The 24,566-nt window shown below is 42.1% G+C and overlaps 1 protein-coding gene across 2 annotated transcripts in view; it reads left to right on the top strand.

Moving 5' to 3' along the window:
• ARFGAP3 (ADP ribosylation factor GTPase activating protein 3) overlaps positions 1–13,063 on the top strand; it is a 39,592-nt gene extending 26,529 nt beyond the window's left edge. For both annotated transcript variants that reach the window (XM_048933510.1, XM_048933511.1), the window contains exons 13-16: positions 588–711; positions 2,084–2,174; positions 5,044–5,165; positions 5,712–13,063. In XM_048933510.1, the coding sequence (XP_048789467.1) occupies positions 588–711; positions 2,084–2,174; positions 5,044–5,165; positions 5,712–5,729 (355 nt within the window). In that variant the 3' untranslated portion in view covers positions 5,730–13,063. The remainder of the gene's footprint in view (positions 1–587; positions 712–2,083; positions 2,175–5,043; positions 5,166–5,711) is intronic.
• Positions 13,064–24,566: the final 11,503 nt, after the last annotated feature.

Genomic DNA, 24,566 nt, shown 5'->3' with positions numbered 1-24,566 from the left:
TAACTTTTTTTTTTAAGACAAACATAGTCTCTTCTTTCTTAAAGACTTGGACCATACATTCTGCACAAAATAGGCATTGATATTGTTCATAACGCTGTTAGTTTGTTATTTAAGCTTCTTTTTTTCTTTAAAAAAAGGTATAAGCAGTTGAATATGCATGTTTGCTGAGATAAAAGGCCGGATCTTTTCATACTGTTTGGCTTAAATGTGAATTTCACTGATGTTGTGCTTTTAAGTGGGTTTGTTTTTCTTTTGGGGTTTTGTAGAAATATCCTGTTTTTGTTGATGTAATTTTGGCTTACTTTTTCAGTGAGCTCTAAAAATAAAGATGGCAGGATTCATGAATTTCAGATACTATAAGTTCATTGTCTTGTAAAACTGTCACTGAAATTTTATTTGCTGCTATATCAGACTAGTTATACAGTCCTGGATTTATGCTGATTTAATTTCTACGTGCTGCTATTTTATAAATCACTATTATGCTTCTGGACTTCAAAAAAATGAAGATGGTAGTGCTTCTTATTTGATTTAGCATTCTGCCATGATATAAATGTAACACTGCTAATGCATTCTGGTTTTTTTTCTAGGCCTGCATCTCGTCGTAAGCCTGAATATGAGCCGTCTTCAAGCACCGATGAGGCACAAAAAAAATTTGGCAATGTAAAAGCAATTTCATCAGACATGTATTTCGGAAGGCAAGATCATGCAGATGTAAGCTGGAAACAGTGATAAACCTTGCTGAATGTGAAAATATTGTTTGGCTGTAGAACAAGGTGTTGTTGCATATAAAGAGCAGGCAATAAATACTTAATCTGTAAAATTGTTACTTTTGTAGAGTTGTATTTGTTTGAAAATTTGTTTGATAGAAATAGACAAGTCTCCAGTAACTGATGGTTTAGTATTTCTTCTCAAGGAGCTGAAAATGCTAGGAGGAGCTTTGTCCCCAGTATCATTCTTTTCTGGTAGGTGATAGATAGATAGGGGTGATAGATAGTCATTCAGCAGTCTTTGATTTAGAAAGAATCAGCCTGATGCTGGATGAAGTCCAGCTTCTTTCATTGCAAACAAAAAATCTGATGCTAACGAATTGTTGATGAAAAGGGCAGTCTCCTTATAATTGTAAGGGTAGGTAAGCTTATAAATTGTTCAGCAAATAGCATATAATTGGATCAGCCTACAAATAGTAATAAAACAAAAGCATTAATATTAGTTAGTTTTGTAGACAAGCAATCACTTTAAAAGAAAGTTCTTTTAAAGAAAAAATAACAGTGTAAACAGTGATGTAAAATAATGTAGTCATTTTATCACCATTCCCAAGGACTTGGAACTGGGAAAAGTTCAATTAAAATCATCATTCAGCAGGAATAAGGTTTCAGGAAGACCTCATTGTGACCTTTCTGTACACAGGAGGGTGACTCATGATCTCATAGTAATAGGACAAGGAGGAAGTGTTTTAAACTAAATGAAGGGAGGTATGAGGTGATAGGAGGAAAATTCTTCACTCAGAAAATGGTGAAGCATGGAACAGGCTGCCCAGATAAGCTGTGGATGACCCATCCCTGGAGCCACTCAAGGCCAGGTTGGATGGGGCCCTGGGCAGCCTGAGCTGCTGGGTGGCAGCCCTACTAGCAGCAGGGAGGGGTTGGTATTGGGTGGGCTTTAAGGTCACTTCCACCCAAACCACTGTATGATTTTATGATACAAACATGCTGTGATGCCAAAATGATGCTAACTGGAGTGTTTTTCATACCTACCCACTATTTCATATTTTTTGTTGTGATTTTTAATGATTGAATAGCGCACTGCCCTCTGCCTGGTCAGCAATATAAACTTTTTTTAGGGGAGCTAATAGTGAACTGGCTTATCAGTGTTGCAGAGGAAGATGTCAGTCTTTGATCTATTAAGAAAAGAGTTGAGGGGAGGACAAGCTCATGCTGTATAAGCTACATATAATATGACAGTAGCTTTCAGAATGGTCAACTTCAGATGGGTTTTTACTTTTTATAAAATCTCGTTATTTTACATCAGCTCTCAAAATGCCAGCACGCTGTTAAAATACTTTTTCTTCTCAATTCTTTTCTAGTATGAAGCTAGGGCTCGACTGGAAAGACTTTCTGGAAGCTCCTCTATAAGTTCAGCAGACTTGTTTGAAGATCAGAAAAAGCAGCCGGCAGGTACATAATTAACTGGGTGAGAAACTGTAGAGTGCCGTGGGATGCATTCCAGTACTCTGCTTCTAGTCATGGTGTTAGAAAGCTATTGCTGTATTCTGCAAAAAGTATGCAAAGTGCAGTATGCATTAATATTGCTAATAGATCAAGCAAGCAAGACAGCTGTAGTCATTTTTTCAAAATGTTCATTTATTAGATATAAAGCTCCGTGTTTTCAGTTCAGTGACTTCAGTATTTTAGTATAATTTTTGTGACATATTGCTTTTTTTGTGTATGAAAACAAACAAAGAAGACCTGAAACCGTATAGTAATAGCTTAAAAACAAAGGAGATGACACCTAAATTCAGGTAATCTTTTGATGAGTTACCACATGCCACATGCATGCCACACATTGTAATAATAGTATTGAATCTGCTTTGAACACTGGTCTTGCCAAATTGTTAAGGAAATGTTGCAAGTTATTTGTCTGTTGAGAAGGTTTGTTGGAGTACTTTAGGCTGGAGAGTACATATCATCAGGTTAGAAATTAAGTATTAAATAGACTGAAAAGTAGTGTTTAGGCTGTTGAAAATGTCATTATTTTTTAGCATGCTGCTAATAATTCAACAACATAGTGTTGTTTCAAAATGGGCTCTGTCCTTTCTCAGAATATGATGTTTGAGGATTCTGCTCACTTACACACTAGGTGTATACATGATAAAATTCTCATCGTACTCTGCATAAGGATACTCATAAGCAATTATACAAAGTTTGTTATGTGTATAGGAACTGTGCACATGTTTATTCATTACTCACTACTGGGAAAGTCTCTTAGGGCGTGTGGAGTACAGAGATTTCTAATAAAAGAATGCAAAATACTTTCCTGCATTTCATGGTTAGTTACTCACTGCAACTGGCATCCTTGCTATGTAATTCAACCGTGACTTTGAAGTTTCATTACAAAGTGGCTCAATTTCCTGTGTAGTTACTACACTTCTGAGCAATAAAAGTGAAGAAACAATACACCAAGAATTGTTAGTTTGTGTATTTTAAATTCACATTATGTTCAGGCTCTAGGATCTGTCTTTCCTGCTTGTTTTTCTTGATTTTTGATCTCTTCTTGATTTTTACAATCCCCTTCTCAAAGGTTATTTTAGATGGTGACCATTTGAGATATTTTACTGCACTCATAGGTTGTCTGTTGTTGGATTAATGCCAAGGTCCTGATCCGTTCCGTAAAATAAATGCAATCAGAAGACCGGAGGTTGGCAACAAATGCACTTCTGTAATTCTGGGGTCCTTGCCAATATAGAGTCTTGAAACTAAAGTTGTTTTCATGAACACCGCTGAGGTTTTACGTCACCAAGTTTCATGATACCTGTCTTTATACAGAACACTGTTACCAAAAAGATAAGGCTGCAAAATGGAGTTTTTAGTTTGTATTTTTTTTTAGTACCTGTTACTTTTGAAAGATGGCATGTCAGGTCATTGACTTGCAAATGATGATTTTGAAAGAAGTTAGAAAACAAGGAGTTATCTACCTCTGTCATTTTGTGCAATTGTCTGGGAGTCTTGTAAACTAGAAAAGCAGGAGAAAAATCATTCGATTGAGAAGAGAGTAGAGCTTCATTCCCTTTATTCATATATGTGATTTTTATTCCCATTGTTTTGGCTTTAATAGGAGAAAAAAAAGCTGAAGCACGTGTTAAATGGAATGGATAAAGTTACAGTTCAGAAGTAGAGATATCTCAGTGACAGTGAATTTTTGAATAGTGATTTTTTTGAAAAGGAGCAATAGGCGATGTGCCCATGTGCCATAGGAAGGTCTTGGGGGAAGGGAAGCTTGATGAATGTGAAAAGAGGAGCTGCAGGTTCTCTCCAGGGAAGAAAAAAAAAAAAAAAAAAAAAAAAAAGCAGCCAGTATATAGAAATACTGTTGAAAGCCAGTGTGTGGAAATGTTGTTGAAAGGAGTTACAGTTCTGAAGGACGTGGTGTCTGGATGAACTTGTGTGCAGGTTGGTAACTGCGCACAACTTACCAGCCGTGCTCTGACTGACCAGAGGTACTGATTGGCTGCATGCCTGAGTTAGGGTACGGACCAGTCTTTATTTTGAAAATGTGCTTCCTCTCAGGAACCTCATTTATTCACGAGATCTTAGTTCTGCAAGAGCTCTTTCACTGATGTGTTTGTCCTTTACAGCACCAGAGGCTTGGAAGACTTCAAAATACTTTGCAGAATGTAGCATGACAGTAGTTCTTCTCACTGACGAGCATTTGACTGTAATTGTGTGTTAATACTTACCGTGCCATTAGTTTTGAAACACCTTTGCTTTCTGCTGTCTTTAGACCTGTAGTTCTCATAACAGCAGTAGAGGTAACACCCTTTCTAAGAAAGGTTGGATTGCCAGCTTTGTTGGGGACTGTGAAAACCTGCTATGCAAACGACCATTGCTGTAATTCCAGAGAATGTTCAGTCTGTGGGTACAGTAATGCAGAACAGCGAGCAAAGCATGCCCATGCATGCACACAAATAAGGTTCCTTACTTCTCATTCATCTCCAAATTGCAACGTTAAGCACAGCTGTTCAGGATGCAAGACATACCACTGCAGCAGGTTGGAAGCACAGGATAAATCATGTTTCATCCAAACATATACTGCTTAACTGGGAATGCAAAGTGTAGAAAATGACAGACTGGGTGGAAATAGGAGCTAATGAAAAAATAAAAAGCAAGATGGATTTAAGAAATTTAAGATTTCGACCTACTGTTTTCTGTAGTGGTTCTCAGATGGTCACCTTTAGTCCACTTAGTAGCATTTTGTACTTCTTACGGGAAAAAAGTCTGCTTTTTATACAGAATTGTTCTATTTTTGTCTGTGTGTTTGCCCCTTCAGGAAGCTACAACATTACAAACGTCTTGCCTTCTGCTCCTGATATTGCCCAGTTTAAACAAGGAGTGAAATCAGTGGCTGGAAAGCTTTCTGTACTCGCTAATGGAGTCATGACATCTATACAGGTTAGCAAAAAATATCTTACATTTCAGTTAAAGTTGTCTTGTAGGCATCTAATGTCATAGATCCTGCTGTGAATTATTTTTGGGAAGGAAAGAATGGACTCAGTTTTGAACTTCATAGACCTGCCAGGATTGACAGTAGTTCTTTATAATCTTAGAGGGAAATCTGTAGCTTACTGCACACCTTCTTTTTGTTTCTTTCCTTGCAGAGAGTGTTTTTTCTTAAAACCTAAACAAAAATTCCATTTGTTTGCTGTTGTCTTGCTGTTATAGTTCCTAACTCTGGTATTGCTTCTGGTTTGACAGTAGTAGCTTTCCTGCAGTTTGTGCTTCCTATATGAGGGCGATGGGAGCTATTTTGTATTTGAAAATCAGGCTAATTATCTCTCAGTTTAGCTGCAAGCTCCAGTTCTTCAAAACAGTGCCCAATTTTCTTAAAGAAAGATTCTAAGAATTGAACTACAATTTATTTCACTAACGTAAGTGAAACTGATTTCTTTCAGTGGAAAACATGCTCATGCCTGGTTTTTTTGTTTGTTTGCTTTCTAGGATCGATATGGTTCTTAACAACTTGCATATCAATTAAGTACACTAAAGAAGAGTTTCTCTTCAGGTGCACAAGTAATCACACTGCTGATTTGAATAAAGGTTGCCTTAAGACTGTTAATGTCTCTAATTGTTCCAGCCTATTTTTGTGCAGCTTTCTGGCGCAGCGTCTTTTTATTGCTATTTTGTCTTCACAGAGCAGAAATTATGTAGCAACTTGTTACATTGCATATGCTTTTATTTTCCTTTTCCTTGACAGTCTTGTGTTTCTCTTAGTGACCTTGATGTTAGATGTTGGGAACTTTGTATTATTACTGCTTTTGTCTGTGAGGCAAGAAAGGATGAGCACGTACATTGGAAATGAGCTTTCCCAACAGAAACCGCTGTGCAGCTGTATCCTCAGTTGCCAGACATAACGTATCTTCTGACTGTCTTACAAGCTGTGGAGAAGAAAGTAAGCTTATGCTGAGATTGTATTTAGTGGTCTGTAGCAAAACATAGAATGAAGTTAAACCTGCGTTTAACAGGAAGTAAAAGCTCTTGCAGTAAATTGATGTGCATTGAAGTGATGGGGGATTAATGTTTTTAAATGACATTTGTGCAAGAAAATGTTATACTTAATGTGAGGTATAAGGGAGATGAGGCACCTGGTATTTTGAATAATAGATTTCATCCATTTACGAGAACAATCTATTTATTCCTGGTTTTGAAAGTCATAAAAAAATTGCAATATGGAATCCTTAAGTGCTTTAAAAACAATCTGTATTGTGTACAAACTGAAAAAACTTTAAGTATATAAGGGGCTTAATAGAGTAGTTAGTAAAATACTTGTTAAAATTTTCAGAACAATCACAGTTTTTTTGATAAATAATGACATTTTGGATGAGGAAATATAGTAGAACTGTGTTTTAGACAGTTTGGATTTTTTTGCTGATGACATCTTGTATAAAAATGATCAGAACTTAACGGAAAAACCTCACAACCAACAATGAGCTCAAGCTAATTCTGTTCTGTACCTTTGATTCTTAATTCAAATTTGTAAACTGCTGATATCTAATAAAAAAAAGAAAATTGGTATAAACTGATTTTTTTTTAATTAAATTCATATATGCAGACGCCAGTCTCCAGCTTTTGAATACTGCCATCTGTATTCCATATAATGATCTGGTAAAATTAACCTTCCATTTCAGTTAGTGAAACTAACTTTCTTATTAAATTGCTATAGCAATAGAAATCAAAGCAACAAGTGGGATGGAAAAGAAAGTTTCTGTATTCAAACGTGGTGAAGTACAGTTCACATTATGTGGATGTACTTGTTTTTCTGTTTCTCAGTGCCTCTTGTATTTAACTCTCACTTCCTCTAACTTCTTCTCTCACAGCTGTTCAGATTTAAGCTAAAAATGATGATTCTTTTCTGAGAATAGAAGTATTTGTCCTGCTCAGTTGTAGAGCTTTTACACTTTTTTTCCTTTCCCACTCTGTAAGATGGTTTTGCCTAATGTGAAGAGAAAATGCTTTATTACACATAAAAAATGGTCTTATTTTCAGATTAGCAGTCAGCTGCACCCAGTGACTTGAAGAAGAGCTGCTCTTCTGAAAACTAATCTGCAGGTTTAGACATTTGTGTGTGGATAGAGTTGCCTTACTTCAGGCAGTGAAGTATAATAAAATGTAGTTCTATCCTTGCCCCCGCCTCCATCCTGTCCCATCCTCTCTTTTGGTTTCTCATATTTTAAACATGTAAATGAGATCACCTACATGTTTGGGTTTTTGTAATCATTGTAATACAGCAAACCACTTACAGATGGAAAAATGTGGAAAAAAATGGTGCTTTCAGTACAAAATAACAAATTACTGGAGGAAACAATTGCGGAGTTACCTTATGTGCCACAAAGCAAGCGTAACTTTGTATAAACTTCTGTGTAATTGTATAAACTTCTTCCCTTGTGCTGCAATCTGGGGAATGCAAAGTGTTGAACAATTCAGTATTTTCAGAAATACTGTCTAGTTTAACGTCATTTGGATTTATGCCTTCATTTATTGTTGTAGGTTCTCTATGGCAACCCATTACCACTAATTCCTTCTCTTGACGTAGTGACTGGATGTGTAGCTCTTAACCTCTAATGCACCTCTTTTTGTCATTAATAAACCACTGAGGTGTCACTGTTTCATCAAGTGGAGGTGGGGAGGATTGCCATGTACACTGGAAGAGCCAACTTTAACTCCTCAAGTTGAATAGCATCATAGAATGGCTTGGCTTGAAAGGGGCAGTGAAGACTATCCAGTTCCAACTCCCTTCCATGGGCAGGGCTGCCACCCACTAGTTCTGGCTGCTCAGGGTTCCATCCAACCTGGCCTTGAATGCCTTCAGGGATGGAGCATCCGCAGCTTCTCTGGGCAGCTGTGCCTGTGCCACACTGCCCTCTCAGTAAAGAATTTCCTTCAAATATCTAACATCTCTTTCTTATACTTTAAAAGCATTCTTCTTTATTCCATCGCTGTTAGACTGTGTAAAAAGTCAGTCTCTGTCTTGAATATAAGCTCCTTGTAAGTACTGAAAGGCGACAGTGAGGTTTCCCCAGTGCCTTCCCCAAGGTGAACAAGCCCAAATCCCTCAGTGTGTCTTCAGAGGAGAGGTGCTCCAGCCCTCTGATCATCTTTGTGGCTCTCCTCTGGACCTGCTCCAACAACTCCATATCTTTCCTGTGCTGGAGACCTTAGACCTCCAGTACTCCAGATGAGCACTCTTGAGGGCAGAACAGAAAGGAACGATCACCTCCCTCCCTCTGCTGGACACCCCTGTTTTGATAGAGCCCACGCTATGTTTGGCCTTGTGGACTGCTAGCACACGCTGCTGACTCATGTTAATCTTTTTGTGTACCAAGACCCTCAGTCCTTCTGTGCAGGGCTGTTCTCAATGAGTTCTTCTCCCAGTCTGTACACATACCTGGGATCACCATGACCCAAGTGTGAAACCTTGCACTCTGCCTTGTTGAATCTCATTAGGTTCATGTTGGCCCACTTTTCAATCCTGTCAAGGTGCCTTTTATGGCATCCCTCTCTTCTACCGGATTAAGTACTCCATTCACCTTGATGTCATCAGCAAACTTGCTGAGGATGCCTTCAGTCTCACTGTATCATTGATAAAGATGCTAGAGAGCACTGGTCCCAGAATGGACTCCTGGGGGACATTGCTCATTACTAGCCTCCACTTGGACATAGAGTCATTAACCACAATGCTCTGGCTGTGACCATCCAACCAGTTCTTTATCCATCCAATAGTCCAGCCTTCAAATCCATATCTCTCCAAGTTAGAGATAAGGATGTGGTGTGGAACCATGCCAAAGGCCTTGCACAAGTCTGGGTAGATAACATCAGTTTCTCTTCCTTTTTGTCCACTAAAGCTGATACTGTCACAGAAGGCCGCCAGATAGGTCAGGTGTGATTGCTCTAGGTGAAGGCATGCTGGCTGTTTCAGATCACCTCATCTTGTATATGCTATAGTATAGCTTCAGGAGGATCTGTTCTATGATCTTCCCAGGCACAGAGGTGAGGCTGAATGTGTAGTTCCTGAAGTCTTCCTTTCTGCCCTTCTTAAAAATGGGAGTGATGCTTCCCTTTTTCCTGTCAATAGGGACTTCACCTGTCAGCCATGATTCTTCTAATATCATGAAGATTGGCTTGGCAACTACATCATGCAGTTCCTTCAGGACACTGGGATTCATATTATTGAGCCATAGAGGTTCTCTTTCAGTCTTATCAGGTGGTCTCAAACTTCTCTTACAGCAGGAGGAGTTTCACTCTCTCAACGTCTGCTTAGTGGTTCAGGGATGTGAGAGATGTGGGAAATGTGACTGCCAGTGAAGACTGAGGCAAAGAACTCACTGAGTACCTCAGCCTTCTGCTTGTCTGTTACTGCCAGTAACTGCCAGTTATTGCCTTCTCATTTATCAGAGGAGTACGCTCTCCTTGGCCTGTCTGTTCTGACCAATGTACCCATAAAATCCCTTGATATCTTTCACATCCCTCACCAAATTCTCTTCCATCTGCACTTTGGCTTTCTTGATCTCATCTCTACACATCCAGACAGCATTACTATATTCTTCCCAGGGCTCACAACCTTACTTCACTGCCTGTACCTGTCCCTCTTTTCCTTCAGTTTGACAAGCAGGTCCTTGTTCAGCCATGCCAGTCTCTGCCCGATATCTTATGCTGGACCAGGAAGTTGTCCTCAGTGCATTCCAGGAGTCTCCTGGTTTGCTTGCAGACTTCCAGTGTTGTTCCCCAGTAGATATCAGGTGGTTGAAATCCACCATCAGGATGAGAGCCTGCAGGCACGATGCTTCTTGTAGATGAAGCGAGAAAGCCTCATCAACAGTCTCCTCTTGGGAAGGCAGTCTGCAGCAGACCCCAACTACCACATTTTTCTCAGAGGCAGCACTTCTCATTCTATCCACTTCCTAACATAACAGGCAACTCCTCTGCCCCTGCTTCCCTGCCTGTCTCTTCTGACAAGCTTGTAGCCCATGCAGTGTTCCACTTGTGCAATTCGTCCCACCGCATTTCCATTATAGCAATTTCAATTACAGCAGTTTCCTAATTGCACAATGGCTTCCGACTCCTCTTGCATATTTCCTGTGCTGCATGCATTAGAGTGGAGGAACTTCATCTAGATTATTGGCTATGTCACCTTGTTTGAGGAGCTTTGTGGGACTTTGGAATACCATGGTACATCTGATCCTACAGAATTTGATTGGACTGGATCAAGTATCTAAACAGAACTAAGTTTGTATTCTTGCTTTCTTTTTTTCTTTTTGTTCACTTTCAAACACATCTGCCAGCCTCTGATCATAGGGGATGCTGCTGCTACAAGCTTCACAGATTTTATAATAGGAAAACTATCTAATGGGCCTGGTTTTCCTGCAAGCGAAATTTTGCATTCCCTTCCTTTAAGCCTTTCTTAATCCCAGTGCACTTCTTGCTTTTGCAAAGCTGGAGCTGAACAACAGTAATTCTGAACCATTGAAGTTTCTCTTCTCCTGAAGGTTTCTTCTTGAAAGTTCCTCCTTAAAGTTTCTCTTCTCTCAAAAGTTTTGTAGGAACTCTGCATATAATGAGAAGGGAGAAGGGATTATTTAATAACTTACATTGCTGAGTTTATGTATTAAACTGCAAAGGTTGGAAAAATGTTTAAATATAATTGCAAAAACGCCAGCACAAGCATAAACTCGATGCTTGGTACTGTTTGATACAGAGTGTGCTGTCCTTCCCTGAGTGAACAGTAAAGAGGGGGGGAATCTTGGTACTATCTCTTTCTCTTGCTTCTCTTTGCAAAATGGGAAGTCATAGAACCATAGAATGGTTTGAGTTGGAAGTACATTTAAAGATCATCTAGTCCAACTCCCCTGCAATGAACAGGGACATCTACAAGTCAATCTCAATTGCTGAGAGCCCCATCCAGCCTGACCTTGAACATCTTCAGGGATGGGGCATCCACCACCTCTTTGGGCAATATGCTCCAGTGCCTCACCACCCACACTGAAAACTTCTTCATTATATCCAATCTAAATCTCCCCTCTTTTAGTTTGAAACCATTTCCCCTTGTCCTGTCATGACAGACCCTACTAAAGAGTCTGTCCCCTTCTTATAGCTCCCCTTTTGATACTGAAAAGCTGCTTTCAGGTCTCTGCTGAGCCTTCTCTTCTCCTGTAGAAGGCCACAGGTTAGTCAGGCAGAACTTGCTCTAAGTAAAGCCATGTTTGTTTTTCTGTTTCACCTTAATGCTGTCATTTTGGTCTGCCTGGCATCAGTTTGTTCCACTGCTGAGAGCAGCAATACTAGAACTATTTTGATGCCAATTTCAGCTTTTTGTTTTAGAAAGATTTTGTGGTGTAAGAACGGGCCAAGTGACTCCATAGCATAGGAGTTTGTAAACATTACTTTAGCTGCAAACAGTTTAACATCCTGTCTTGAGTCATGGTTAAGCTATTCTTGTGGATATAGGGTGAAGCTGTGGGCCATACAAAAGAGTGAATGTGCCTGATGTTGATTTTTGAGGGCTTCTACACAAATTAACTCGATTTGCATATATAGGTTATGCGTATGAGACTGGATTCTCTTGAATGAGTAATAGCCAAACCAGCGTCCCACATACCAGGAAGTGGCTGAGGTGGTGCAAAGTGGAAAAAAAACTCGGTTTTCCTCTGTCGTACTTTTCACAGCTTCCAAGACAAAAAACAGCACTGCCCTCATCTTCTTGCATGGTTAGCTACAACTGTCAGGGGATGTTGCTTCCGATTTTGAAGTTTAAACTTGTTTAAATTTGCTCATTAAATTCAATTTAAATTTGCACATTGCATCTCTTTTTTAAAACCTTCAAAGGAAGTGTGGCGAGGAGGTCTCTCATAGAAAGAAAGGGGATCTCCTGGTTCCTTTTAGACTTCGATTTCTGAGAATATTTTTTACATTAGTTTTGTGATACATATTTGATTAGTGTTTCTGCTATTCTGCCCACATGGGTGCAATTTAAGAATAGATTTCAAGATGTTGGAAAAAATGATCTTTTTTTTCAGTATACTTGCAACTCCAATTTCAGTCTACATAAATACGCTACCTGTGAATTTTCAAATGGAATGTATAGAGTTGCTATCAGACATTTAACTCAAGGAAAAAATCGATCATGTCTCTACCAGACTTTTGTAAGTCATCGAAGTATTTAGGCCTGAACAATAGGCCCTGAATCAAAGTTGGCCTCTAGATGAACCTCACAACCAAACGCTATGCCATATGTGCAGTGCAATATTTACCTGTTTTGCTGTTTTAATATGAATATATATTTTGAGGCCAATTTGTAAAGATCAGTGCCCTTATTGTGTGGCACTACCTAATAGGGGATTTTTCTTTATTTAGGACATCTTGAGAACAGTGAGACCAGACATCTGACCTTTTTGAGAAATATGTGGTTAAAGCCCAAACAGATAAGAAACTCCACTGGTTCCTCCTCAAGCCCAGGCCAGGCTTTGAGTGGAACCCAACAGGAGAATGACACCAGATGTTTCTGCACTTGAAGTTACATGAGCTTGTTTATTCAACAATATAAAAACAGAACCCCCTTGCAGCAAATTCAGAGACTTCACCTATGAGTGGACACACTGCATAGGACCTCCCAGTTGCTGAGGAAGGTTCTCCAAATCCCTGCTGCAACCAGGGCTCACCAGAGGTTGCAGATCTGGATGATAGTAAGGTATTAGGGCAATTGGTGATGAATCTTTCATAATCACTGTTGTTAATCTTGTGCAGTACTGATTAGGTGCATTATCTTATCCTGTTTTATTCTGGCTGTACTTTTCACTTACTATTTTATTTCTTAAAATGTAAGTAAAGATAAACTCACTTCTTTAACTTGGTGTCTGAGTACTTTGTGCTGACCCCGTCCTTTGGCAAAACCTATCTTGCCAGAGAAAAATATCCCTTGCTTCACAATCATGCCTTATTCATGCCATCGCTTTTTGGCAGCATGTACACTTGTGATCAACTGCTATCAAGGATTAAGCACAAGAGGAGTAAAATTTTATCAAAAATATCTGGTGAGCGCCTTGAGAACTCACTAAGAATTGCAACCACTGCCATCAAATCAGATATTAGTGCATTAGTTTCCCAAAAACAAGGTCAAATATCCCACTAGTTTTGTGGTTTTGTTGCCCTCTTTTTTTAATAGTATAAAATTATTATTTATAATTATTATTTATAATATATATTATTATATATAATTATTATTTATAATTATAAAATATATATATAAGAAGTTTTGTTAGTTATATATATGAAATACATTGTATATTTAATATGTGGCCCAAGAAAATTTGTTTTCACTCAGTGAGGGCCAGGCAAGCCAAAAGGTTGGATTCTCCTTGCTTTAAGTATTGCTAAGTGTTGTTGCTTTCTTACCTAGAAGATGTGAAAATAGAGAAGCGTTGCCCTGCGGAGGCCGTGTGATGCTCAGTGGCTACTAGAGTGCTTTGTATCCTGTCTGCAAACCAGACAAGAGCAGTTATGCCCGTGCTTTGCAAGACTTCTTTAGGATCCTCTCTGCTTTTAAAGAGGAAGGAAGGAAAGGAGCAGTATTTGGAAATTCCCTTCACCTTAGGTTGGCTTTCAGCTCAGTACTGAAGCTCTGCAGCACTTCTTCATTTGCAGCTTTTTTTGCACGTCATTAGTCTAAGAGCATGTTCTGATCTTAAAAGTAGCTATGTCTGTACCTTAGCTACCACTTTCCCATCAGTTACCTACTCACAAGCACCTTGCTCTTTGAGACGCATTCCTTTGCCTGTTTACTGTGATGAACACTAAAAGGGGGAGGTGTCCTGCAGTGCTGTGTCAGCAATCACAAGCACAAGGGCACTGGAAGTATCTACAAGTGGGCATCTGGACTGGGCCCCATGGAGCAACTTCACCTCAAATGATACAGATATCTACTCCCCACCACTTACAGACTGACACCCCATATGTTTACAAAAGGATATTTTAACAGGGAGATTGGTATGGAAGAGTGGTTTTCCATGATGAAGAATGGGGAAAATAATTATGTTGTTGCCAGGCTGGTTTGAGAAGACATACAGCAAGAGCGTCTGTAAGGTGCTGACACAGGAGGGTGGGTAAGCAGGAGGCAAATTTGGTGATGGGAACATGGAGATCCTACACTGCAGGATCCTATCGCATGAGAATAGAGGACGCTGCAGTCTGAAGTTTGTATACCACATTCTTCACTGGTTCATCAACTTACAAGTGAGTTAATACAACACAGCATTTATTTATTTATGTATTTATATATACATTTATATGTTTATATTATAACACTCATGTTGCTTTATTTTGGTTTCTGTATCTGTCATTTTTATGGGGACAAAATCCTTAGGGAGATGAACATGGTACAGTGCTTGGAGGGTTACTCACAGAACAGCTTGGTCAGAAACACTGTGTATACTGGAATGATGAATATTGATGTATGTGTTGCTATCCCATTGCACTGAAAATATCCTCTCTGTGCATCAAAGATTTTGTGCACAAAAGGAGAAGGTGTTGACACAGTGATGTTGCTAGGAGAAGCTCCTTTTTCACCATCTGTAAAGACCAGCTGCCTGACAAAACATGACCATAGCAGGGAAAGACCAGGATCTATTAGTGAAAACAAAGAAAAGAGAAGGAAACAGAGATTGCCAGTGTTTTCATGCCTTTAGTTTGTTATCCAGACATTTTTATCCCCTAATTCTACAGTGTCTAACTGATCAGGGAGCTCTGTCAATAAGCAGCCCATTACGCTTACAAGACTTGGGTTTGAGATAACACTTACTACTCTGCATAGTAATCACACTGAAATGCTGACTTAGAACTGCATTTCTGATGTATAATAGCCCGATGACTGCTATATATATAAATGCTACTCCGTCTCTGGTGTATTCTGACATCAGAAAATGAAGGAAACATAAGGCTACAGGTGAATTTTTCTAGCTAGTATCTTAATTGGACCAAACATCCATCAAGGAGTGCCACAGTGACTAACTGGCATCAAACCAAAAGCTCTACTAAGGTAAGACAGGTGCTGCTGCTTGTGTAATAGCTCTCTGATGATGGATTTGGAAGTGGTCTTTGTTGGCTTCAAACCAGGTATGTGACACTTTCCTGCCCTGGGGAAAGTGTCACCTTCTTTTCTTGCCTTCTTGGCCCTCAGATTTACACCAAGATGGGTAAGGAACACCAAACAGGCAAACCAGTTGTGGGGTTTGGTTTGTTCTGGGGCTTGATCCTTTGTGAAGAGAAAGCAGGTGGTCACAGCAACCTGTCTTCAGCCACAGGGAGATGTCATCGCTGCTGGGTGTGCTGAGGGAAAAGCCCTTTCCCTGTCTGCTGCACTGAGAAATGAACAATTTACTTTTCTCTGCTTATGTCTCACTCAAAGTACTCTTAATTTTAAAAACAAGCTGATGTTTTTTCCTTCGGACTTTTTTGCTCTCTGAAACCCTTTGCTAGGTTCAGTGAGGAGAAAAGACCACCAGCATCTGCATTCATCAGTAATGAATGCAATAATCAGCTTTATAGGGGCCCTCCCTCCAGGAAAATGCTGCAGTCACATTTGAAGAAAGCTTTCAGAGTCTCAACCTGCCAGATCTACTCTTCATTAGGGCTGACTGCATCACTGGTACTCAGCAGCAGCACTCAGTTGTCCAGAGATGTAAGGAAACCTGGACATTGCTGTCCTGCTTCTATAAATGCAGATGAAGGTAGGATTTCTCTGCATGGAGAGCAGTCTCTCCTGAGGTTCACTGAGAGCTCCAGTTTATCTCTGAAGTCTGGTGCTGAAGGTAAGCACTGCCATCATTACTTGGTTTATGAAGGACTTATGAAGAACCTATCCAGACCATCACACTGTTACCAAAACCCAAAATGACCTTAACTCTCTTTGAAATGTGAAAGCACCCTATTTTTTTTTCATCTGATTGGGCATAAATGAGGGATGTAGCATGATGCTAAATGAAATCAAACATCCTGCTGTTGGGAAGAAAAATGTATCTGTGAGTTTATACTGAAAACGTTGCTCTTCTGAAATAAAAAAAGTCATATCTGAAGGGGAAATAGGGAAATATAGGGGAAAGAAAAAGGGTTTGGCTACTTTTGTGTAGAATAACATTTGAAATGATTTTTTCCTTTTATCGAATATTAAATTCTTCAGACATGGTGAAAAAAAGAAACAAAGAAAAAATAAAATAGGAAGTTTTCTAGCAGAAACTCTTTGGTGGTTCCCCCCTCCCCTCAAAGTTCAGTTTGTGGCATAATGACGTTTTAACATACAAGGCCTTACATACCTGTGTGGCTGTGTCTGAGCAATGGGCTGACACTCATTTTATCTTAACAGAGTTCGGATTTGTTAAAAATACTAACTGTGCTAATTCACAGAAACTGAAAATTGAAAGTACTGTTATGATGAGTGAGCTAACTGAAAAATGAGACAAAATACATCAACAGGATGCAAATTACTAAAATATTTCGTTTGATTACTTGCAAGGCTATTAGTGAAACTGGAGGAAATTTAAAGTAAACAAAAGCATTTTTTCCCATGATCTGCACATTCCTGTGCCTTTCACACGGCTGGCATTTCCCCATCTGACTGGCAGGCAGTTTGGCTGGCCAAGATGGAGCGTAAGAAATGCTTGATGTGTGCGATGGCATGACTGGGTTCTGGAGTCCCATCTTTGTGGATGGCTCGTTCTTGGAGACAGTGGTTGTTTGCAGTCTTCTGGCAGCCTCGTGGGCACAGCCTGGCCTTACATCCTCCAAACTCCATGCCTAGGGCCTTCTGTCACAGCAGATCATGTGCACACCTGCCTGCATGTCCTGGTGCCACCCAAACGTGCCTTTGCTTGCCCAGCCAGGCTTGAAGGTGCCCTCAGAATGTGCCTGAGGACAGAACATGGAGATGCTTACTGGTCCTGGCCTAGGAAACTGGCAATACTGCTGGGGTGGGCACTGACTTGGAAGCATTTGTGGCAGCAGCTGCTGGCAGGGGAAAGGAGTAGGACTGCATGAGGAGAGCGGAAGAGCAGGGAAGGCCCAGAGAGGATGGGAGTAGTAGATGTGGGTCTGTCAAGTGAAGAATTGCACACAAAATTTGGCTTCTGGAAACTTGCCACAGTCCCAGTGCTGAGCCCACACGTGTGCCTGAGGCGGGGCCTTCATGGCCTCCTCGTGTGGGGAGGGGTTTTACTGTGAAGACTTGGGGGTTTTTAACTGCTTTCCGGGCTGAACCCAGTGGTTATCCCACTGAGGTGCCATTTCAGCTCTTCCTTATCCTCAATTAGCTGCCTCTTCAGAGATGCTTTGCCATGACACTTCTGGAAGCTCGTGTAGCTTTTTTCCCACAGCCATTATCTTTTGTGGCTTTGAACAGCGGATGTTTCCGTGAGCAATCAGGAATACAATTGTACAGGGTGCCTGGCACTAACTTGTTTTTAGCTGTGGTGAGACTGAGCACGGGTCCCTGGAGCGTCCCACAGCCTCCTAACCTGCTGCTCACTGCACTCCTTCTGTCATTATCTCCCACCATCTCTTGCCTGTGTTTTCATACCCTACTGGCTCTTGCTTATACGGCACACACCCTGGAGCATGCTTCTTCCTGAGGCCTTCTGAGCTTTCCTGTACCACTGCTGCACTACGTGGGAATAAGGCCATAGAGTCCAGTGTGAGAGCCTTCTTGGCCAAGCAGCTGGGGAAGGAGCTGCATTGCCAGAGCATCAAGTTCCCACTGCTTTGGTGGGCAACAGCAGGACTTTCTGTAGGCAGTTGCTAAGTCAGTCTACAGAGTTGAAGAGCACATGAGATGTGCAAGACATGTGGTCCAAAGGAGCAAGCATGTACCCCCAAGGCATGGAAGAGGTTTGAGAAAAACATAGTTTTGGAAGAAATATTAAGTAATGCATGTGCAAACCTTTTAGCCAGTATTAAACTGTTGTTCTGATAAAGGCAACTGACAGAAATTAATAGTGTGTTTTTTACAGTATTTTTTCCTTCATCTCAGTCATTGCCCTCCTCCTTCCCAAAGGTACGTTGGGAAGTGGGGAAAATGATGGCTGCTCTGACTCATCCCCTTGGCACATCATTCTTGCTGACAGGACAGCAAATGACCCTGCTGATTTCAGAGTCAGTGGGGCGCCATGAGGACAAGAGGAGCTGCAGCTGACAGTGATGTTGGTGGAGGCCATGCACAGTAACAGGTCCCAGTGTTGCGAGAGGATGCCTGTGCTTATCTACCTCCAGCTGCAGCCTTTCTGATGGAGATCTAATACCAGAAATACTGAGTAACAGAAGGACGTTTCTGAAATCTTACAGGATTTCCAGTAAACCAGAGCATAATTTTGGGGAAGCATCAAAGTTGTGATGCAGATGCCGATGACTGTGAGTGAATGCAGGCTCTTATGGAGACTCTTGGGTCCATCAAGCTGGATGTAGTGCAGCCTACATGGAGCCAGTATGAACAATTTCCCTTTTTAATTAGCTTAGAAAAAATAAAGGAGAAAAGTTTTGCTATGACTCAAGGCAATTAAAAAATACCAGGTGGAAAAACAAGGAGAAAACACATTTTGAATCTAGCTAAATACTTTGCTCAGTCTAAGAGGCAATGTTTGCTTTCCTTTTTCTTTCTTTTCTTCCCTTCCTTGTCCAGGACTTTTCAGCTGAGGAACATTTTAAATACAGTTAGATGAAAACCAGAAAGGCTGATCAGAATAAGTTGCATTTTCTCAGATTCTTTCCTTTTATTTTCTCATTTGTTTATTGGCACAAACAAAATGTTTTGTGGATCTGTACTTTGTGATGGAAAAATCATACTCTGATTTTATTTTTATCTTTTTTAATTTCTTTTTTGGGTTATGTTTCCCCCTGCCCATCCCTCACTGCATGCACAGGGCACATTACAGCCCTTCTCCTTGTGTCCTTGCAGATTCCTTCCCCAGTCAGGGGCAAGCAAGGTTTAACCATAGCAAAGCACTGCTTGCTCGGAGAAAGCAGCCCCAGTCCTCTGCATTGGCAGCCATGGCCCTACACAAGTTTGCCACGCATGGGCTAGAAGCGAGGCCATGACCCCCCTGCATCCCCACATACAAACGCTGACAATGGCTGGAAAATACTGCCACTAGAAACCTCCATTCTGCTCCAAAACTCTTGTATGGGAGCCCACACCCTGTGCACACCTGCCTGCATGTTCCGGTGCACCCAATCCTGCCTTTGTTTGCGCTGGTCGACAGCTTTTCAGTTTCTGTTTGCTTTCCATCCAGGGCTGGAGGTGCCCCCAGACTGTGCCTGGGAACAGTGCAGAGCTAAGGCAAGGTAAGTGCTCACCGGTCCTGGCCTAGGAAACAGAATTGGAAGCATTTGTGCAGCTGCTGGCAGGGGGAGGGAACAGGACTGCACCAGGTGAGGGGGGAGGACAGGGGTAGCCAAGAGAGAACGAAAGTAGCAGATGCAGGTCTGTGGTGTGAAGCACTCAGCTCTGGGGCCGCAGACTCAGAAACCACGTCATGGGCAAAGTTGGCTTATAGAAACGTCCCTGTTCACTCCCTTGTCTTTAAAATCTCTTTTTTCTTCTCAGCAGGGCTATGACAACCGTGGGCTGTATCCTTCAGAAATCTTTGCCTTCTGTCATGTCCATTCTCATCAGGCTCTCTTCCTCTCCCCAACTCCATTCTTTTCCTGCCTCACTCTTTTGGGGGGTCCTGCATGGAGCCAGAAGTTGGACTCAATGATCCTTGTGGATCTCTTCTAGCTAGGGATATCCTATATTCTGTATCCCTATATTCTATCTGCAGTATTCTCAAAGCAATTGTTTTTTCCAGTTATGAAATATTGTTGTTTTCTATGTCCTAGCCCATGTTCCTTAGCACTTCTATCACTTAAATCTCTCTGGCTTCTTTCTCAGAATTATTTTCAACATTATGAAGTCAAATCTTTAGGACCCTGTGAGTATTTATGGTGCTTTGATTTCTCCTGTTGTCTAATGGCATTAATACTCCTTAGTAATACCAGCCTAGCCCTGGCCCAAACAGGCAGCTCCATCCAATGGCTTCCAAGGCATCATCTTCTGGTAGAAAATGCATGCTCCCAAAGTAAGGGAAGGCAATGAAGTTACAGAATGAAAACATCGGTGGTGGGACATGGGTTGTGAGCAGCTCCAGACAAAAGTTGTGTGGGATGAAGAGGTTGTGCTGGAGCCCCAAAAAGCAGGGGGTCAATGATAGTCAGGCCCTGCCTAAGTGGGTTTCACTCTTTTTTATTTCTGGAGAGTTTTTGAGAAGGCACGTGTGCACAGTGGGTTGATGGCAAGTCTGCATGGAACATGTACAGCAGCACTGTGGTGCCTTGGCTAAAATGGTTTTCTGTTTTATTTGCTTTGTTGAGATTTTAAGATACTTCAGTGCCTGTTCCTGCAGCTTTCTATTTCTGTCTCTTGATAACTGAAATCGCTGTAACTTTGCACAGAAAGCATGTGTGAAATATGGCCACAGAGATGACCAAAACTCAGCAGGATCAGTTTGTTAGAAGTGAAGAAAGTGTGCTTTCTGCTGATAATTGCTACTTTATTTGTAGCTTCTGAAAACATTAGCTGCTGGCAGCCTGCCTTCACTTGTGTTGACTCAAGACTTTCCTTAATCTATTGTAGACTCGGCTACACAGGGTCTTCATTGCTGTTCCTCTGTGCTAGAAGTCCCACTGACTGTGATCATGTCCCACCAACCATCTTTTCTTCACCAAAAATTCAAAATGTCATGTCAACATTTTGAGGTAAAATCAGGCATTCCTGCTTTCTGTGTCTTAGAAAGAAGACTTTCAGTTTGTACAAGTGTGCCTGCATTTCATCTTGGCCAGTTGACCTTTCCAGCGTAAGCCCTGTTTCATTGGGCCACTCCTTAGTTTCTTTGCCCTCCTTATCTCAGTGAGTTGATTTTCCCCCCTCCCTCCATCTCCTACTCCTACTTTCCATCCCTGTCCCATGTGTGGGACAGCTGACATTGGCACCAGATGCAATTTGCAGTAGTTTCTTGTACAGACTGGGAGCTGAAGGTGACCTGGCCTGGGGTGACCCTCTCCATTAACTGCCTCCAGAAGCAGCTGAGTTGTTTGGAAGGTGGGAGGTGGCTGCATTGCAGTATTGTTCTGCCTCAGCTCTGCAGCTCTGGAACTTCTACTCTCGCTGAAGTTTTATAACTCACTTTCCTAGCACCACGTTCACTGTCAACCTCACTCCCTCTCTGCACCAAGTACAAAGCCTCACTGTGCACCACCAGCATTCACCTGGGCCGAAAGGAGGGCTGGGTTCTCCAGGCTTTGCTCTTGCTTCTGATTTTACCTACTGCTGAGCAGGGAGAAGAGATCAATGGTTCTGGTTGCTCACTCTCATTTTCCTTGGCTCTGCCAGCCTGAGTCTACATGGCCTCTCTCCCTGTCCTCTGGGCTGGTGGTAGTGGCACATCTTGACCATTGGGTTTAGCAGTCACACTTCCGGCAACAAGCTCCAGATGACTGCCCACTGGTGTGATCCTCCGCTGTACCTCTTCCTTAGGGGATGCTACTTCCTGCCTGCTCTCCTCCCACTTCCCTGGGTTCCCCATCGAGGTCTATGTTGACCACATCTTGGTAATCGCCAGCCCTACAGCTGCCAACTTTGGCTCACTGTGGCCTCACCAAGCAAAGGTGGCTCTAAAGATGGCTCTAAAAAATGCGGCCTTGTGGAACAGTAGGTGCTGGTGGTACCCAGCTCAGCTGGTCAGCTGGTCTGTCCATCTTCCAGAAGAGTTGAATGTCCCTTCTAATCTTCTTCATCTCCCATGAGGATTCACACCAAGGCTTAATGTCCTACACTCATTGAAATGATAAGACCTCAATGGAATGGACACATGTGGTAAAACAGCCACCCAGTGACCTTCACATAACCAAGCCATGGGCATTTGGGGAGATGCTGGCTGTCATGGGTTAGAGGTGTGTTCTTCAGATTGTTGCCATGGCCATAGCATCGCATTCTGGGCTGCAGTGAGTGCTATTGATGAGTGTCACAGGGGACTGGTGCCATTTTGGTGATTTAGATGTTTGCTTATCAAAAATGCATGTTTATTTTTCTATGAATAAATTCAGGCAGCCTGTGATGAAAGCTGGCCAGAACTCAAAGAATTGTGCTTCCCAGAAGATGAAGGCGTTGTTTCATTATGTCTGTTATGTTCAAATGTTTAAAGTGTTGAATTGCTCAGATGAGGGGAAGGGGCTCACTTTCTGCGAGAAACCCAGTTGAAATTATTCATATAATTATAAGTTATTGTCCAAATACAAAGTGTTGGTCATCCCAGCTTGTGAAAAAAAAGTAAAGCATAGTGAATTTGGGCAGTGCAGTGAGATGGGGTCCTGGAGAAGCAGGAAAACCCAGTTGGTGGGTGGGAAATTGCTGTCATTGGTGTCCCCGTTTCTGCTAATCCTGCTGAGCTGGGGGAGATGCTTTGCTCCCGCGGGCCCTCCCTGACAGGGTTTGATCGTGACAACATGATTTATGCTGTCTATAAATATCCCTCTGGCAAGGGAAATAATGTGCTGGATGACATTTTCCAGACAGCCTCAGGCTCATTGGCAAGATACTCCCCTGGCATTACAGGGAAAGGAAAGAAAATGTGGCCTGCGGACCTACACAGCATTTTACAAGTGGTTTCAGAGCCACTTTGCGCTGATCCCTGCTTCAGAAAGAGATGGGTCTCCACTTCCCATGAATGTCACAATCCCCCAGCTGAAGCTCAACAGCCCCTGAAGCCCACATACCACAGAACCGTGCTGCATTAATAAAGGAAAAAATAAATAAGTAAAGAAATAAATAGTAAGGACCTGAAGTCCTCATTTTAATTCAGAAAACTGCTCTTCCTTACAGGTGTGGAGAGGATTTGTGAGGGTGCGGGGGAGAGGGATGAAAAGCTGAAAACTGCTACTGTTCCTGATGACGATATTTTTCAGCTTTTAAACTTGCTGCAAGAAAACAGGTCTACAGAAGGAAGGCATTTAGAGCTCCCGTCACGCCTCAAAGCATCCCATGTTTTTTTGTGGCCCTTGGAAGGAAAAATGTCCTGCCCAGTCCAGTGTGACAGCCGCTGATCTTGGCCACCTGCCCACTCTGATGGCACATGCGATCACCCCAGGGCCATGAAGCTCCTGGCAGTGGTGAGCTGCTGCCTGCAATGGTTTGGGGCCATTTCTGGGGCAGGTCTCCGCAGGTGGCTGAAGCCCCCCCATGGCTTCTGGCCAGGATATGGATGTTCTGCTGGCATCCAGCACTCAGAACCAGCAATGCTCTGTGCCCAAAATGAGGGAGCTGGGAAATGGAAATTGTGACGTGGGAAATCTGCTTTGAACTTCACCTGCTCTGAAGGCATGGAAAACCCAACCAGCAGTGCTTGCTGGTGGCCAGGCCCCAGGCAAGGCTCGGGGAGACAAGCAAGCCAGCGGCAGGAGTGGGCTGGAGGGACCATTCGGCTTCCTCCAGCACACTAAACCTCTAGGGGAGGATGAGCAGCAGCAAATTGTCCCTAATCCCAAACACCTGTCCATAGCCTGCTGGATACCAGGGAAACCTCCATCAAGGTGACCAGTTCTGTGTAGGAGCAAAAGGACTCTGTTTGCCTAGTTAAATGCTTACCTTAAACTTGATAAGCGCTCTTTGTTGGCATTGGTTGCCTCAGGGGGAGGAAACCAGGCCTAACCGTGACAGTCTTCCTTAACAGTGCTCTCCCTGGCATTTTGGTGGGTCTTTTAGTCATGCTGACATGCCCCATTACACTGGAGCAGGTCAGTTCTGCCTGGTGCAGACAGTGTGGTGCTCTGGCTCACATGGCACTGCTAGCACATGGCAGGGTCACTCCTTCATTGCCCAATGGTCTTTAGGACTGAGGCCCCAAGCCTGTGCTTGGAAAGGCTGGGCATCAAGGAAGAGCTTCTTTAGCGTGAGGGTGATGGAGCACTGAAACAGGCTGCCCAGTGAGGCTGTAGAGTCTCCTTCTCTGAAGATATTCAAAACCCTCCTGGATGCTTTCCTATGTAATCTACTGCAGGAAACCTGCTTTAGCAGGGGTTGGACTCAATGTTCTGCAGAAGCCTCTTCTAGCCCCTACAATTTTGTGATTCTGTGATCAGCATAGCCAGAGCAGTGATGCTGCCAGTGGGAAAAGGAGGCAGCTCATTAGGAATTAATCCTGACAAGTGACAGATATCCTGTGGTGTTCAGCATGGCAAATATTCTTTTCATGTTGCATCAACATCAACGAGAAACTTGATGTTAATGATGGT

This window comes from Lagopus muta, chromosome 1, assembly GCF_023343835.1.
Source record: "Lagopus muta isolate bLagMut1 chromosome 1, bLagMut1 primary, whole genome shotgun sequence".
Lineage (NCBI taxonomy): Eukaryota > Metazoa > Chordata > Aves > Galliformes > Phasianidae > Lagopus > Lagopus muta.
Note: the sequence above shows the minus strand (reverse complement) of the source record. Positions and strands in the feature narration are given on the sequence as shown.